The 15,809-nt window shown below is 38.2% G+C and overlaps 1 protein-coding gene across 3 annotated transcripts; it reads left to right on the plus strand.

Moving 5' to 3' along the window:
• Positions 1-1,611: 1,611 nt before the first annotated feature.
• Positions 1,612-14,618, plus strand: LOC107768512 (uncharacterized). Of its 3 annotated transcripts, XM_075240728.1 has the most exons (11): positions 1,639-1,749; positions 7,080-7,124; positions 7,210-7,448; positions 7,539-10,033; positions 10,120-10,262; positions 10,462-11,045; positions 11,139-12,375; positions 12,529-12,577; positions 12,662-12,909; positions 13,002-13,109; positions 14,016-14,618. In XM_075240728.1, the coding sequence occupies exons 3-11, from the start codon at positions 7,259-7,261 to the stop codon at positions 14,242-14,244; spliced, it is 5,283 nt and encodes a 1,760-aa protein (XP_075096829.1). In that variant the 5' UTR covers positions 1,639-1,749; positions 7,080-7,124; positions 7,210-7,258; the 3' UTR covers positions 14,245-14,618. The 3 variants fall into 3 exon arrangements, with proteins under 3 accessions (XP_016443127.2, XP_075096829.1, XP_075096828.1); XM_016587641.2 differs by having other exon boundaries at positions 1,612-1,749; positions 10,462-12,375; XM_075240727.1 differs by lacking the exon at positions 1,639-1,749 and having other exon boundaries at positions 7,108-7,448; positions 10,462-12,375.
• Positions 14,619-15,809: the final 1,191 nt, after the last annotated feature.

A 15,809-nucleotide genomic window follows, 5' to 3' on the forward strand; every position in this document is an offset into this window, starting at 1 on the left:
AATATTTGATATTCAAGAAACTTCAAAAGTATAACAAGCTACAACTTTTTTTTCATTAATAAATAAATAAGTAATGAACTTAATTAAATGTAAACATAACCTCGACAATTTAAAAATCAAATTCTAATATCGAAATGCTTGTAAACTTTCTTTCAAAATAAGATCGTACAAAAGATATTGAAAATTTTAATAAACATAATTTATTATTATAAACATAAATTAATGAGTTGAGCTTAACAAAAGGAATGAAGATTCATATCGTCGGCCCCAACTTATTCAGGGCTAATGTATAATAGTTGTTGTTGTTGTTGTTATTGTTGCGTTTAACTTTTCTTGTCCTTCAAAATGCATGTTATGAAAGGACATTTTTCTCCATTTTCTTGCTTTAGCCGGAATCTTTTTAATCAAATTTGTATTATGCTAAAAATTTTGAGTTAAAAAACCTTTAATTGCCTATTAAGAGTAAGATAAAATATCAAGATTAGACTTAAAAGAAATATTTATATTAAAATAGTATAAAATTTAGGTGTGATCAAGAATTAGTTGTTCACGGGCAGTATAAAAAGGTTCAAAAATGAGGGTTCCAGGATTTTTCACATTTCTAACATTTTTAAGAAATACATTGATTAGTATGTTCATTTATAGTGATACTATTTAAGTTAACTCGTAAATAAGCACACTAATTAATTAAAATTTTGAAGCTCTAGTATAACATAAAGTAACATTTGAATAATAAATATAGCTTTGTCAACATATGATACCAACAGAATCTATCAAGAAAAATATCAAGATTTTGTGACACGATTACAAGAAATACCAAAAAAATTAACAATAATTTAAAATGTGATATGGCTAAGCATACGTGAAAGAAGAATTAGCCAAAAAACAATCTACTGTATCAACGAAGAGGCCAAAAAAGAAGGGAAGTACCATAATCTCAATGCGGGGCCCACCTTTTCAGATTGAAATAGCCAAAGGCCAACAGTGCTTTTCCTGACTTGAGAGTACCAGAGTGGGATCCACAAAGGGGCATTTTTAGTCCGGGCACTCAAAATTTAATTCAGCGCAACCACAGTAAAATTCCACTTGGACCAATGATATTACACGTTTTTCATGAAATGACCATAACGCCCTAGAGTTGCCAGGCAGGCATATCGTCCAGTTGCTAACTCCCTCTTATTAGATAGTAGAATTATTATTATTATTATTATTATTATAAAAAGAAAAAGAAAACTCACGTTTGCTATTAGAAAAGAAAAAGGTAACCTATTTTTCTCTCTTTGTCCACATTTATGATCACGTAAACCACATTTTTGGAGGGAAAATTTTAAAAGACCAAACAATTATTCCTATACTATAAGATGCCATTCGATTGTTCAGAAATTTAAATTGCAAAAATATTTAAAAGGTTGGCTCCACTTGCTGCCTCTACGTGTCAGTATGTAATTGGAGAGTCACGCAATTTCTTCCACGACCCTTCTGAAAATGTACCAATCGAAACACAAGCTCCGAACCTCTGGTTCGGATCCGAACCAAACCGAAGCTTAGACTCGAGCCGAACCTAACCTCGCTCCACAGTAGTTCGTTGAAAATTTCGCACTATTTTCGATCACTTTATCTCTCTCTCTCTCTCTCTCTCTCTCTCTCTCTCTCTCTTCAGAGCTACCATTTCCTATCGTCGATTGAAAAACCCTAGAATTCGAATACTCTAAGGATCCAAGCTCCATTGGTGTCAGCTTCAACATTTGCGTGAGTTTAATTTATGAATTTATCTTCAGATACTGTTATAAAACCCTAGTTTTCTCTATGCATGCACCAAATGTTTTGCATTCGATGGACACATTTAGTGCTGGATTTTTGGTGTTTTGAGGCTCTAGTACACTAAATTTGCAGCTTATGCTACCATTTTGTTCTTAATTGTTAGGTCAATTTGTGTTTTTTTAATGACAATGGTGTCCGGCCCAACTTGCACTCAGTTAGATTATTTCACCGGGTACCTGCTACCTCCTAGTAGCAAACATAACGAGTAACTCTGCCCACTAAGGCTTAGGCAGATGTGAAAAAATCACCTAGTTTTTTTGTCTTTTCTAGAATTTGAACCTTGGTCTCCCGTGCTTTTCACTGCATTGACTGCTATGCCACATCCTTGGGTGCTTAAGTAAATCACTATGTATTTATGTTTTTGAGATTTTTTAGATGATGCTACCTTTTTAGGTTTTTGACAGAGTGTGATTGGCATTTAGCAATATGTTGCCCCTTCTAATGCAATGTGAATGGGTGCTGATCTGCTTTCGGCTCCATTTTTGTAGATTATGTGGGCATTGAACTTGGAATCTGTCTTTTAAATTTCTATGTATAGTTTTATGTTGATTTTACTTTGGAATTATCATTCTTGGAACAGAATGAGTTGGAAGAACACTGATCTGAGAATTCTCAAATGTTCTCCGAATTCTGAATGGTTTTATAAAAAACAACTCTTTTAGCTAGACAAGAAGTCCGCCAGTGGAAGTAGTAGCTAGATTTACTTAGTTTGTTGTGCGAGGACTCGTCTCATCCATTATTTATATCTTCAAGCTACTCTTTTGTGTCTTTATCCCAACCCCCATGAGTTCCACGTTATTCTCTAGTGTCTAGATTTAAACTTGATGTTTTGAGCAGAAGTTGTGATAGGAAAAAGACGTAATAGATTCTTGTATATATAAACTTGAAGAATCAATTAGCACAAGAGGAGGTTGTTTTTGCATCTTGTAACTTTTTGTGTTACCACTAGTCTGGATAAGCATTAAGAAAGGGTATTAAGAGAACATCTTTGTGCAATGCCATTAAAACAATACATAGCACTGTTTAGTATGTTACATGGACAAGGGTGCGGATCTCTGATACAGATTTATCATCACTTATTCACGTAATTGTTAAGATTCGAGAGTATGGATAGAAGTATGGGTACCTGTGCTGAGATATTGGTAATAGATGTATGCTATTATTTGCACATACATGCACACAGTATATACACAGTTAACATATTAGGAGTAGTAATTAATTGAAAAGCATAGTTATTTATTAGGAGTAGTAATGAATTGAAAAGTCACTAGACCAAACAAGTGTTGATAGTTTCTTTGCACAGTACCTAATATTGCATTCCATTAGTACATCTCACGCAATAGCAACAATGAAACTAAAACCCAACCAACCGATGGTTCTTGGCTATGGTCGTAAGCAATGCACACTAAGTAAATTGAGCAAATCTGGTGCATATGCCACATAACTGCCAATCTTTTCGGATAGACACTTGGCGGGGAAGCAGGTTTTGGAAGATTCTTGTAACATAGCTGTAAATTTGATACTCGTTTTCTTGGAAATTGGAATAACTTATGGTTCTTACATTCTTTGCTTGTTGTATTTTTTCCTGTAGATAAGGATTGAGGTAGTTATTTGCTTTCAATCTGTTTCAGCATATGTCTAGTAACGGACAGCTGCATATAGAATTAAGCAGAGGTACTGGTAGTTATATTTATGTTATTAGATGTGTGCTTTCACGCTTCAGAAAGCAATTTGGAGTCTTTGAGTCGAGGAAGTAGTTAAATTTAGATTGATCTATGTGAACTTCTTCCTGCAGGAGTTGGTGTTTGTCAATTTTTGAAGGAAATGTTTTACTTTCCAATTTAGTGAAGACACTATGAAGAACTTTTTACTGTTCTCTGTTGCTATGTTTGTCGATTTATACATTGTTTAATTTTTAACCCTGTAATGCGTTGGAGTAAGCTGCATTCTGTTGTTTCATATTATTTTTGAAAGTAAAAGAGGTAGCTGGTAACTGCAAAGGGAAGTAAGTTGTTTGCTAGATAGTAGAGAGAATTTTTGGTGCAAGGAACAGATAGTTGGGGAGGTGTCACAGCTTGTTGATTTCCTGGAAACTATGTACTGAGAGTTATTTTGTTGAAGTTGTAATAGCATTAATAAAATATCATTTATAGAAAAGAAGAAGTAGAGCGAAGGGATCCTGAAGTTGCTTTCTTTTTGTTAACTTGCGATGATAGCACTGAAGGTCTATGAGAAAAGATTAGTTAGACTACCAAAAGGATCCTCAATGTTATTTTGTTTATGTTGTACTTTAATACACCCAAAGGAAAGAACGATTTCATCATTGTTGCCAGTGAAGGTAATCATAGTGTGGGAACGTAGAAGTCTAAAGCTGACTTTTTGCTTTGCGTTGCTTCTTTTCATGGTTCGTCTTCCCCAAGTTTATCAACATCCAGCCAAAGTGGAAACACTTAAAGTGAATTTGTTTTGTGGACATGCAAATGTTTTGGGGAGTTGAACATGTGCATTTTACTGAGGTTGAGTCGGTATCATCCTGCCTTTTGTGAGATAACATGTTAGAGAGTTCCACACTCTAGTCCGCTGCCCGCATAAGATAATATATTGATTCTTGTATTATGCTAGTATTAGGAATGCAAAGTTTAATACTGTCAACCAAATACTGCATTAGTTATACAGAGGTTAATACCATCAACCAAATGCTGCATTAGTTATACAGAGGTTAATACCATCAACCAAATGCTGCATTAGTTCTGTGAAAATTAATTTTTTCTTATTCAACCAACTAAACGTTATACCACTTATTCCCAGTACAAAAAAATCATTATACTACTTATCTGGAATTTTATGTTGGATTGTTCTTGTTTATTGTAGCCAACCAAGCAACTCCTTAGTGATGCGCTTGACATTTAATACACTCCCTCAAACTCAAGGTGATAAACAACTTGAGTTTGCAACTCTAAACTATGTCCTTCTCAAAAAAACAAACTCTAAACTATGAAGTGCTGCTGGAAATAAAATTGACTTTGGCAATGAGACAAAACTAACTTAGCATTATACAATTGATGGCGGTGCTATTGATCACTACTCTGGTATTACTACCATTTTCTCTTCACTTAACCCATCAACAGCGTGAGAATGCCTTGGCTGTGTTTTGCTGTGAATCCATCAGAATGATTGCATGTCGTGAACTTTACTAAGTTGATAATGACACACAAGATGCTAATGTGACAACTTGCTGGCATTCCACACTGCTGACTAAGTAATGGTTTGCCAATGACATGACGCTAATCAGGAATTGACAGGTCAATTGACATAAATGACTAACTTGAGATGGTGTCATAGATTGATCAGTAGATAAATGTAGAACTAGACAAATGTTGAGCCCTGACTTGACTGGTTAGTTGATGTGAACTGATAACATTAGTCCTAGACAGGTGTGGACCCCAACTTGATAGTTTAGCCAATATGGTTAGAAAATTTGGCATTGCAGTGGGTGCTGGCATATGGGAGTGTTGTCTACAGGGTGGAAACAACTTAAATTTGTACAGGATTGGCACGATACCATATGAAAAAAGAGAAAAAAGGAGAAAAACTTTGTGGATTTGGTTATTGACAACAAACAAGAGGACTCATTTTAAAGAACTTTTGAGCTACATGAAATAAGGAAAGTTTTTGGGATTCCTAATTATTATGACATAATCATTATGAATGTTCTACACAGTTTTTAATTACTATTAACTTTCAACTATGATGAAATTTATGATGAATCTGTCAACTTATACAATGACATAATCAATAGAGATTTCTACATAGTATTATTGATGATTCTCTCGACTCTTGACCAGTGTTATCAAAGGTGAAAGCGCAAAAAAGCTCTAAGGTTTGTTGGGGCTGTAAGTGCAAAATGCAAATAAAGCGTGGGATTTAAAGAAGAAAGGCTCAAACAGAGAAAAACTACAAATATGTATGTATAGTCTAAGACTAATATCTATAAGCAAAAATATGGACAAAGAAATTGAAGAAAATTTACGATAAAGTGAAATATTAATGGTTTAGTGTTGCTTCTTCACGCTAATGCTCATTGACGAGGAAAAGTATGCCTTAGAACCTTGATGACAACACTAGCGCTCACCAAGTGAGGCGAAGCGCTCAACACATTTTGAGCCTCGCTTCTGGGCTTAAGCGCGCCTTTGTTAAAACTGCTCTTGACAGGGAATAAGGACCCTGCATAATCATTTTTTAGTTTCTAATTAACTACTATTTGTTGGATCCAATTTAACTGCCTTGTTTACAACAAGCTAGGATCGCTCTGGTGAAGATTCTTCATATTGATTTTCTCAATTGAAATATGCTTACTTGAAAAAAAAATTGGTGGCAAAGAGCTATAAGTAGGGAAACCAGTATAAAAAATTCTAGCTACTACCAATTTGGTCATGTGGTAAGAAGTTCAAGTAGTTCCAATAAAGCATTACAAGCACAAAACATATGTTTGTTCCTAGGAAATCTCGGTGCTTAGGATTCTCAGTTCTGATCCAACTGGAGCATATTAGGCATGAGTGGGGCACAAGTTAAGATAGCTGAAGAGTCCTGCAACGAATGGTTTATAGGGGTTTTGATGAGGTGATAGTGCTATGATGTGGGAGGGGCATACTGTAATATGGGGATTGTGATTAGTAATTGATTGTCCACGCACGGTGAAAACAGCAACAGGAGTCAATTTTTATGGTTCCAATGGTATTGAGTTTAGTGATAACATTTGGTACTGGGCAAATAAGAAAAATGTATCACCACTAAGATTTTATTCAATAGACCAAAAACCTGTTATGGTGCTCTCGTCGTCGAACTTGCACATGCAGATCCTAAGGTCGCATGCCCAAAATTTTATGTCGTGTCCAGTGTCCAGCGTTGGAGCTGGGATCTTATTTGAATAAAAAATTAGAGCTTCAATGCCTTGCCCTCCCATTGAATATGAACATCCATAAGTAATTGGTTATGCCCTCTCTTTCATTTTCCTGATAAAGATTATGCCCTCGTTTTCATATTTTGCTCGTGTAGATGGTATCTTTGTGTTCATATCATATTTACTTATTCATTGAAGTAGTACCATCAAAAGTGTGAACATACAATTATTACTGCATGCCACTTTCTGGTAATCTCAAATAACATCTATTGACAACTATTGTTTAGCACTGTTGATAACAAAAAGCACTATGAGTGTTTCGACTTGACCTAACTACACTTGAATGATCTTCTTGCAGGAGTTTGAGGCAGTCATTCTTAACTTATAAGAGAATAGTGACCAGGTGACTGTCTAAATGCTGGATTGTACATCAGTTGCTATGTGAGGTTGTGAATTAATTGATATCCATTGATATATTTCTATGTTAGTAACCACGTAGCAACATTTAACAATCAAAGCTTTGGAGTTCAATCATCTATGCCTGGCAACGATGTTGGAGATAGGGTTCACAACTTCTTTGCACAAGACAGCTTGTCACAAGAGCAGCATCATTCCCCAGTAGTGGAGGGAAATTGGCCAGCTCATAGTAACAATCTGTGGGTTGGAAGTCAGAGACAGATAGGTGTACTGACTCCCAACACAAAGAATTACAATTTACAGAACTCTGGTAATTTGACATGTCATGTTTCTCTAAACTATTATTTGATAGCTATATCTCAGTCTGTTAGTTGTTCTCTTACATTTCTTTCATTTGCAGATAGTGGGAAAGGGCCGAGCAGTTACCCTTTTACCAGCCAACATGGGTTGAATTTTATGCAATCCACTCCAAGGCCTGAGTTTGCAAAGAGCCAGTCACAAAATCAGCAGGCAAATTTGAATGGTTACATGTATAGTAATCAGTTTCACCAGACAAGGCAGGATGAAGCAAAATTTCTCTCTATCGATACAGGTTATGATCAACGTAGTCTAGCCTCAGGAGGCCTATCTCCTTATGCATCACAGCAAGGAGTAGGTCCAGAGCAGCAGGCAAGAGTACCAGTTAGGTCAGAACCTTCTGAGAGTCCTGCTAGTTTTGATCTTTTTGGTGGTCAGCAAATGAATCGTCAGCAATCAAACATGCTGCAGTCTCTGCAGCGGCAGCAGTCTGGGCATAGTGACATGCAGCAAATGCAACTCATGTTGAAGATGCAAGAACTTCAGAGGCAGCACCAACTTCAGCAATTAGATGCCAGGAAGCAAAATACACTAAATCAGGCATCTGGTAGCCATCCCCCTGCATTGGTTCATGACACTACAAATTCTGGTGCACTAAATTATCCTTGGGCAAGTGATCTTGCCAACACAAAGTGGTTGCAACGTGGTTCTCCAATCATTCAGGGATGCTCCAATGGACTCAATCCAACCAACATTGGGCAAGCACAACAATTAATGGGTTTGATTCCTCCATCAGCTGACCAATCTCTATATGGAGTTCCTGTTTCTGGTTCAAGAGGAAGTGTGAACCCATTTTCACAAGTAATTGATAAGCCCACAACGCGTCCAATGCCGACCTTTGATAGTTCATTTCCGGGTAATCAATATGCTGCATCGTCGGATCAAGTCAGTGGGCAGGATGGTACTTTCATTCCTAGACAGAAATCCCAAGGCGGCCATTTTCTCGGACATGCTTCAAGTCAAGCTCTGACTAGCCCGATAAATATGGAGAACCCTCAACAAGCAAATATTATGCAGAACAGTTCAGCTTTCCAGGACTTCTCTGGCAGACAGGGTCTGGCTGTTCCTTCAGAAAACTCACAGGAACTAGCAGGGGCACATGCTTCTTCCTTGCAGAATGAAGTCGGCTTAGATCCTACAGAAGAAAGAATATTGTTTGGTTCAGAGGATAATATATGGGCAGCCTTTGGCAAGAGCCCTGATAGGAATGGGGAAGGTGGTAATTCATTTGATGGTGCAGGATTATTGAATGGTACTTGGAGTGCACTAATGCATTCTGCTGTTGCAGAAACTTCTAGCAGTGACCTTGGGGTACAGGAGGAGTGGAGTGGTTTAAATTTTCACAGTACGGAAATTCCTTCAGAAACTCAGAATTTGATGTATAACAGTGGGAGACATAAAACATCTTCTGCTGAGGGAAAGTTGCCCCCAAACTCATCCTTGAATTCTGTTTCTGTTCAGCCCTCTGATAGCACCAATATGAACAATAACTATTCCGATGTCCAAGGCCACAGGCTCCCATATGAGCCAGGCCAGAGTTTGCATGCCAACTCTTCTCAAAGACTTGTCCAGTCATCGGAGGAAGGAAGCAAGTTGTCAAATTTCGGTCCACGGCAGAAGTCAGTTGTTGAAGTAAGCCAGATGATGTTTGGGAGTGCTTCACATCCTATTGACAGCGAAATAAATGCGAGAAAGATTTCTGGTTCGTTGACACCTGAGATTGGTGGAGCTAGACAACTATGCTACGAATCAGCTGGTTGGAGTGACGTAGGATCAGCAGTGCCCTCCGGAGATGCAGCTTTAAGAGTTTCGAGTGAGAATTCATCAAGTCGTTCCCAGGATGACAATCGGAAGAAATTCATCCAAGCTGAAGTTGTTCAAGGTGGTGTGACATGGAACTCTAACTCTGGCCATAATTCTGCAGTTGATATGGAGCATGCAGGATCATCTATCGCTAATCACCAAGTGAATTCGGAGGTCTTTAACTTGCATAATTCTGGCTCTGCACCCAAGTCAAGTACCATGAGGGGTGGCGAAGAAACCAGTCAACTGCAAAATAATTATCATTCTGATTATTGGAAGAACAATGATTCCTTTGTCGAGTCTACAGTAAGCAAAGCCTCGGGAGCTTTACAGCGTCATGTTACCAAAGACAATCAGGTCTTGCACTCTTTGAGGGGTATCAGTGACATAGAAGTCAAAATGCATGGGATGCAGAACAGCGATAAGAACTCGAATAACAGCTACTGCTCTAACTTATTCCCTCCTTCTGCTGCGATGAGGGAAAATATCTTGTCAGATGCGAGTGATTCAAGGTGTCTTCCTACTAAGCAGAAGTCGTCTGATCAGGTTGGCCAGAAAAATTCTTGGGTTCGCAAGTTTCAGTATCATCCCATGGGAAACATGGATGAGGATTTGGATCCTGCTTATGACAGGAAACAGCCTAGTCATTCTCAGTCTATGCTGCAGCACAATGCCAATCATGGCCAGTTGGAAGTATTTGGTCAGGTTCCCAAGAGTCAGACAGAAGTGGAAGAGGTGATATATGTGCTTCACATAATACATTTTTTGAATCTTACATATCTTTGATCATTAAATAAAAGGTAATGTTCCTTAATATACAGGGGCAACCGTCTAATGGTCTGAGAGATGGCAAAGGCTTTAGTGAGGTGCATTCGCGAAGCAGCTTCCAGAGTGGTGGATCTACAATGCTTGGTCGCTTCAATAGATCAGATTTATATTCACCAAATACAGCTGCACAAACTAGGTAGTTAATTTCCTGATACTCTTAACTATTTACTTAATCATGCTCTTAGGTAAATCTCTAAAGATCATAGAAGAGTTAGAAGTTCTTCTGCTCATTATTCCCCATATTTCTTAGTGGCCTTGCTAACTGCCATGTTCTGCTGTAAAAACTGTTCCAGTGCAGTTTGTGTTCTATTGTTTGATTGTTTTACTGGTTGCAGTCCAAACATGCTCCAGCTTCTTCAGAAGGTAGACCAATCAAGTGTGCGTGGTTCTATGACTCAGTGCAGTAATTCTGAACAGCAAGTATCATCTGAGATGCCTGAAGCAGAAAATTCTGATGGGTCTGTTGGTCATCTCCAGCAAAGTCAATCTTCTGCCTCTCAAGGCTTTAGTCTACAACTTGGCCCTCCATCTCAACGGGTATCAGTTCAAAACCATTCTTTGTCATCTCAGAGTATCCAAGCAGCTAGCACTTCACACTCTCGAGCTGCGGAGGAGATCGGAGAGAAGAGTCGGGGACGGATGTCCCCTCCTCATCAGGGTCAATTCTTGCCTCCTGCTGAACACTCTCTGGAAGAGTTGAAGAATAACAGATCTGGGGTTCCAGGGAGTACATATAATGAAACTTCTTTGTACACGATGCCTGGAAATTTTTCTTCAGCATTTGATTCTAGTTCTGGTTTTCCTTACCTGAGAAGCCCACATCAAAATCCACCTATGGTTAGAGCTACTGGGCAACTCTCAACAAATCAGTCTATAAATGTATCTTTCAATAAACATGGTCCCCTTTCTGCTGAGAAAGGTGAGTCTATCAGAGGACCTGGAAGTGGTCAATCTACACAGCCTTCTGTGCCCGAATGGGCTGGTGATGTTAATAAACCTACTATCTCTGCAGGTATATCTCAGTTAAGTAACGCCAATGATCCCCATGAAAGGCTCTTTGCAAATCAAGTTTCATCTAAGGAGCCAGGGTCAGTTTCTCAGCCTTATTCAATGTCTGGCATCGCTCAACAGGGTGCATCTTCAAAAATGTTCGCTAATATGTGGACAAATTTTCCATCACGGCAGCCCCTTTTTGGTGCTCAATCCAGCAAGGAGTCTTCTCAAATTCACCAGTCGCATCAATTGAGTATTATGGAGTCATCATTGTCTGCTGCTGAGAGGCAAGGTGATCAAGATGCAAATGAGGAATGGAAGTTCACATCTGAGCTTGATACAAGCACAGTGAATATTTTGGGCTCTGTTGAGGGGGAAGAACAGCGAGTGAAGGAAAGCCCTTCTCGAAAAGTGCCATTTCAAAACATTGAACCAGTTCAGATGAATGATTCACAAGATAGAGAACTTGTTGTCAAGAATCTCTCAGAAGGATCCCCTGCAAATTCTGCATCGATGCAGAGAGATATTGAAGCTTTTGGTCGATCTCTGAAACCAAATAACTTCCCTCATCAAAATTATTCCTTGCTAAACCAAATGCAGGCCATGAAAAATGTGGAGACTGATCTAAGTGATAGGGCCTTGAAAAGAATGAGGCTATCAGACAGCAATACAGGTCTTCAGCAAATTCCTTCCACTGAATCTAGAATTTTAAGCTTCTCTGAGCAGGAATTACAAAGAAGCTTATCATCACAACAAGGAGGAAAGATGCCTCCTCAGGATATTAATGCATATCGTCAAGATGATGCTCAGAGCAGATCTCACAACAATAGCACAAATCCATTTAAGCCTGAGCATACTCAGATTAGTCCTCAGATGGCACCGTCCTGGTTTAATCAGTATGGAACCTTCAAAAATGCGCAGATGTTACAGATGTATGAAGCACACAGAGCTGCCTCCATGAAGGCAACTGATCAACCTTTCACACTTGGAAAGTCTTCCAATGGTTTGCAGACACTTAATTCTATGCAGAAAGTAATACCTGCAGATGCTGATAGAAGTCCGATTGGTAATCTTGGGCCAAGTTCAGCTGCTAGCTCTGCTGCCATTGAAGATTTTTCTTCTCCACAGACGTTGCCATTGAATGTTGGTCAGCATAACCAATTGTTGAAACCCAAGAAGCGGAAACGTGTTACATCTGAACTTATTCCTTGGTACAAAGAAGTTTTACTGGATTCACAGAGCAATCAGACAATTAGGTTCATATTTTGCACAACTTTTATTAAACTCCTTTGCTTGCATACTGCTTTGCTGCTTTCTCAATGCTTTCTGCTATTCCATTTTGTTTTCATTTGGATTGTCTTAGTTCCAGCTTCAGGTTTGATGATATTTGTTAACTTGTCTATCTGCAGCTTGGCAGAGACAGAGTGGGCCAAATCAACTAATAGGCTTGTTGAAAAGGTATCTTGATTGCCTATTGTAATCCACTTTTTAAAATTTTGCTTGCTTCATCAGTTCTGAATGCCCATGTTCTTTTAATAACAGGTTGAAGAAGACATTGGCTTCACTGAAGATGGGCCTCTGAGGCGTAAAGTTAAAAGAAGGCTTATTTTGACCACTCAGCTTATGCAGCAATTATTTCGCGCTCCATCAGCTGCATTTCTTTTTTCAGATGCTAACTCAGAGTATGAGAGTGTGGCTTACTCTGTTTCTAGATTGGCATTGCGGGATGCATGCAACGTTGTCTCTTGCTCAAATGGGGATTCCAATGCACCTCATTTTTGCAAAGCACCGTAAGTTTGCTAGTTGTTGCATGAGATGTTTCAATCAGGTGTACAACTTTGTCTCTCTGTGCCCTAATAGCTTGTTTTATGTATTTTCATAGGCTTCATGAAAAGGCCAGAACACCAGAGAGAAATGATAACCATACGTTTGCCAAAGCTGTAGAAGAGTTCACGGCAAGAGCAAGGATACTGGAGGCTGACTTTTCGAGGTAATGCTTCATGATTGGCTTACACCATTACAATATACGAGTTTGTAGAATTGTACACTAGACCTCTTGTCATTTTACCTTTGGGGGCTGGTGGGAGGGGAAGGAAACTTGTTGGAGAATTAGATTATTGCTTCTTCACAAGTCTATCCCCAAAAAAACCCGACCCTGTAGCCCTATGAAAATAGAGATGCCTTGCCTTGTGGTAGTTGAATAGGTTCAGGTTTTCTGCTATAATCAATATTGGAAAAGATAGGTTCAGGTTTTCTAATAGACAATGACTTGCGTTATACAAGATTATCAGATCTTTGGTTGCTTTGGGGTATTCCAGCATGTTTGTTCTCTTCTCTTTCTGGATTATTATCTTGAGCTACATATCTTCTGCAAAGAAATGTCTCATTTTCTTACGACTTGTCCTAGTACTATGAGTATTTTAGAATGTAGCCTGCCAAGTTGCAGAGAAACTACATTTAATGCTAAATTTTAGTCATGGAACTGCAGACTTCAGTTCTGTGATCAACCAAATGTGGTTTTATTGGAAACTCGGGGGCATTGTTTGGATTCTTATATGGTCTTTTTGCTTCTGTTAGCACATTTTGGAATATTTGATGCTAAAGGTCTTTAATCACCATTCCCACTCTGAAAATACAAGGATAGAAGTGCTAAAGCCGAGTAAATGATCCAAAGAAAAGCAAGTAGTAATTGATTTATTTCAGAAAAATTCAACACTGTTATAGTCTTTAACAGCTGCTCCATAATGGTTTTCTGCTAATTCCTCGGCGTCCATTTCATTTCTTACGTGTTACAGTTGTGTTTAGAATCTATCTTCTTTACTAAATCAGTTTATACCTGACAATATACAAGGTAATTCCACATAATATCTCTTTTATTCGTTCTTCTCTGATGCAGACTGGACAAGAGAGCATCAATACTAGACGTGATAGTGGAAGGCCAGGATATTGAAAAGTTCTCTGTCATCTATCGGTTTGCGAAGTTCCATGGTCGGGTGCAATCTGATGGTGTTGAGTCCTCATCTTCATCAGATGCACGTAGCCATAAACCTTTGGCACAGAGATATGTCACTGCACTTCCAATGCCAAAAAATCTTCCTAGTATGGTACAATGTCTTTCACTATGATCACAGATGAATTGATTTCCCCCATGTTCTGGTGGTAAATCTACTAGCTCTACTTCTCTAAGAAGTTATGGTGCTAAATATGCACTGGCACTAGCAACAACAGAAATTGATGGACACTGAATTGTCACCTCAAATGTAATGTAGGCTGTCCAATCTTTTACATGTTGACCACTTATGTCTTATCAAGAAATATGATTCATTTTGTGTACATCTCTTCAAATTTGTAGGGAGGGAGAGAAAGGACCTAGGGGCTTCATTTTTTTCCATCAGTAGAGAAAATATATTAGGAGGTGTTTGTATATAGTTAGTCATCAGTGTTATATGTGTTACACTTTCTCTCACGAATTTGTGAAGGTAATCATAATTGCTTTAGTCAGGTCGGGGATAATTCAGACATCTTGCGGTAAATATCATGCCCAGGCTTTTCCTGAACTCCGAATCATTTGGAGATTTACTAGAAATTTTAGCTGGGAGCTGTCTTGAGAATTTGATCAGCTGTCTCGTGAAATGGACATTCTTAGTACAGCTTCGTTATAATTAGCTCTCTTGTACAGACCTTGTGAGTTACAACAACTTGGGATTTGGCTCAATCTTGGCTTCCTGTTATTGATGTGATGTTAGAGTGTAAATGTAGAAAGATGTTAGCTTGCGAGTTAAATACCCCATCTTCTGATATAGGAGTTACATCTCATAATCTGCTTGGTGAAGCAATTATCCGACTTGTCAAATTGACAATTTGAAATCCAAGATAAAACTTAATCATTGATGACATATCTCTCTGTAAGCCTCCTGTTGTACCTTTGTGTATCTTTCTTTTACTCAGTTGTAATGTTTTCCTGCCAACTAGTTGTGCTAAATCTCTACACCAAGCGAAAGCTGAAAGAAATGGAAATTCATATGGATTATTCTGCCACTTGGAAAGAAGAAGCCTTACCTTCTCTGCTCAAGAAAACAGGAATTATAGAACTGCTAGTCTCTGTATATTTGCTTTCAATTCACAGATTTTGAAGTGCGTTATTTTGTCAAAAGCTTATATAATCATATAGATAGCATCATCTTGTCTGGTTTTCCCTTCCGATAGTTGCTTCAACAAGCAAATGCAGTAATCAGCAATCACTATCCTTCTCCCCCACCCCCAAGTTAATTGCCTCTTTAATTGCCTGGAAGATGGGAATAACACTGCAAGTTGATCTTCTTTGACTGCTCTAGACCCAAATCATATTGACATGTTTACTTAGAATTGAGATGAAAGATGTTTGGTATGGAGATAATTATTTTTGAGAATTTTTCATAAAGCACCATCTTTTAGGTCTAATTAGCCATTTATAGATACCCTTTGCTATATTACGTGTTATAGATATCTTTTATGTTTTTATACAATGTATTTCATGTATTTGAGATGTTGTATTCATTAATACAACCAAAAAAAATAGGCGTAAAAACAGGAATTCCAGCTAAATCTGATATGTATTTAACTGTATTTAAGCGGCTTTAACGTGAAATACAGTAACGTATCTGCGCAGAATCTGGACGGTTAAACTTGTTAAAAACGGAAGGAAATCAAA

This window comes from Nicotiana tabacum, chromosome 20 (assembly GCF_000715075.1).
Source record: "Nicotiana tabacum cultivar K326 chromosome 20, ASM71507v2, whole genome shotgun sequence".
NCBI classification, from domain to species: domain Eukaryota; kingdom Viridiplantae; phylum Streptophyta; class Magnoliopsida; order Solanales; family Solanaceae; genus Nicotiana; species Nicotiana tabacum.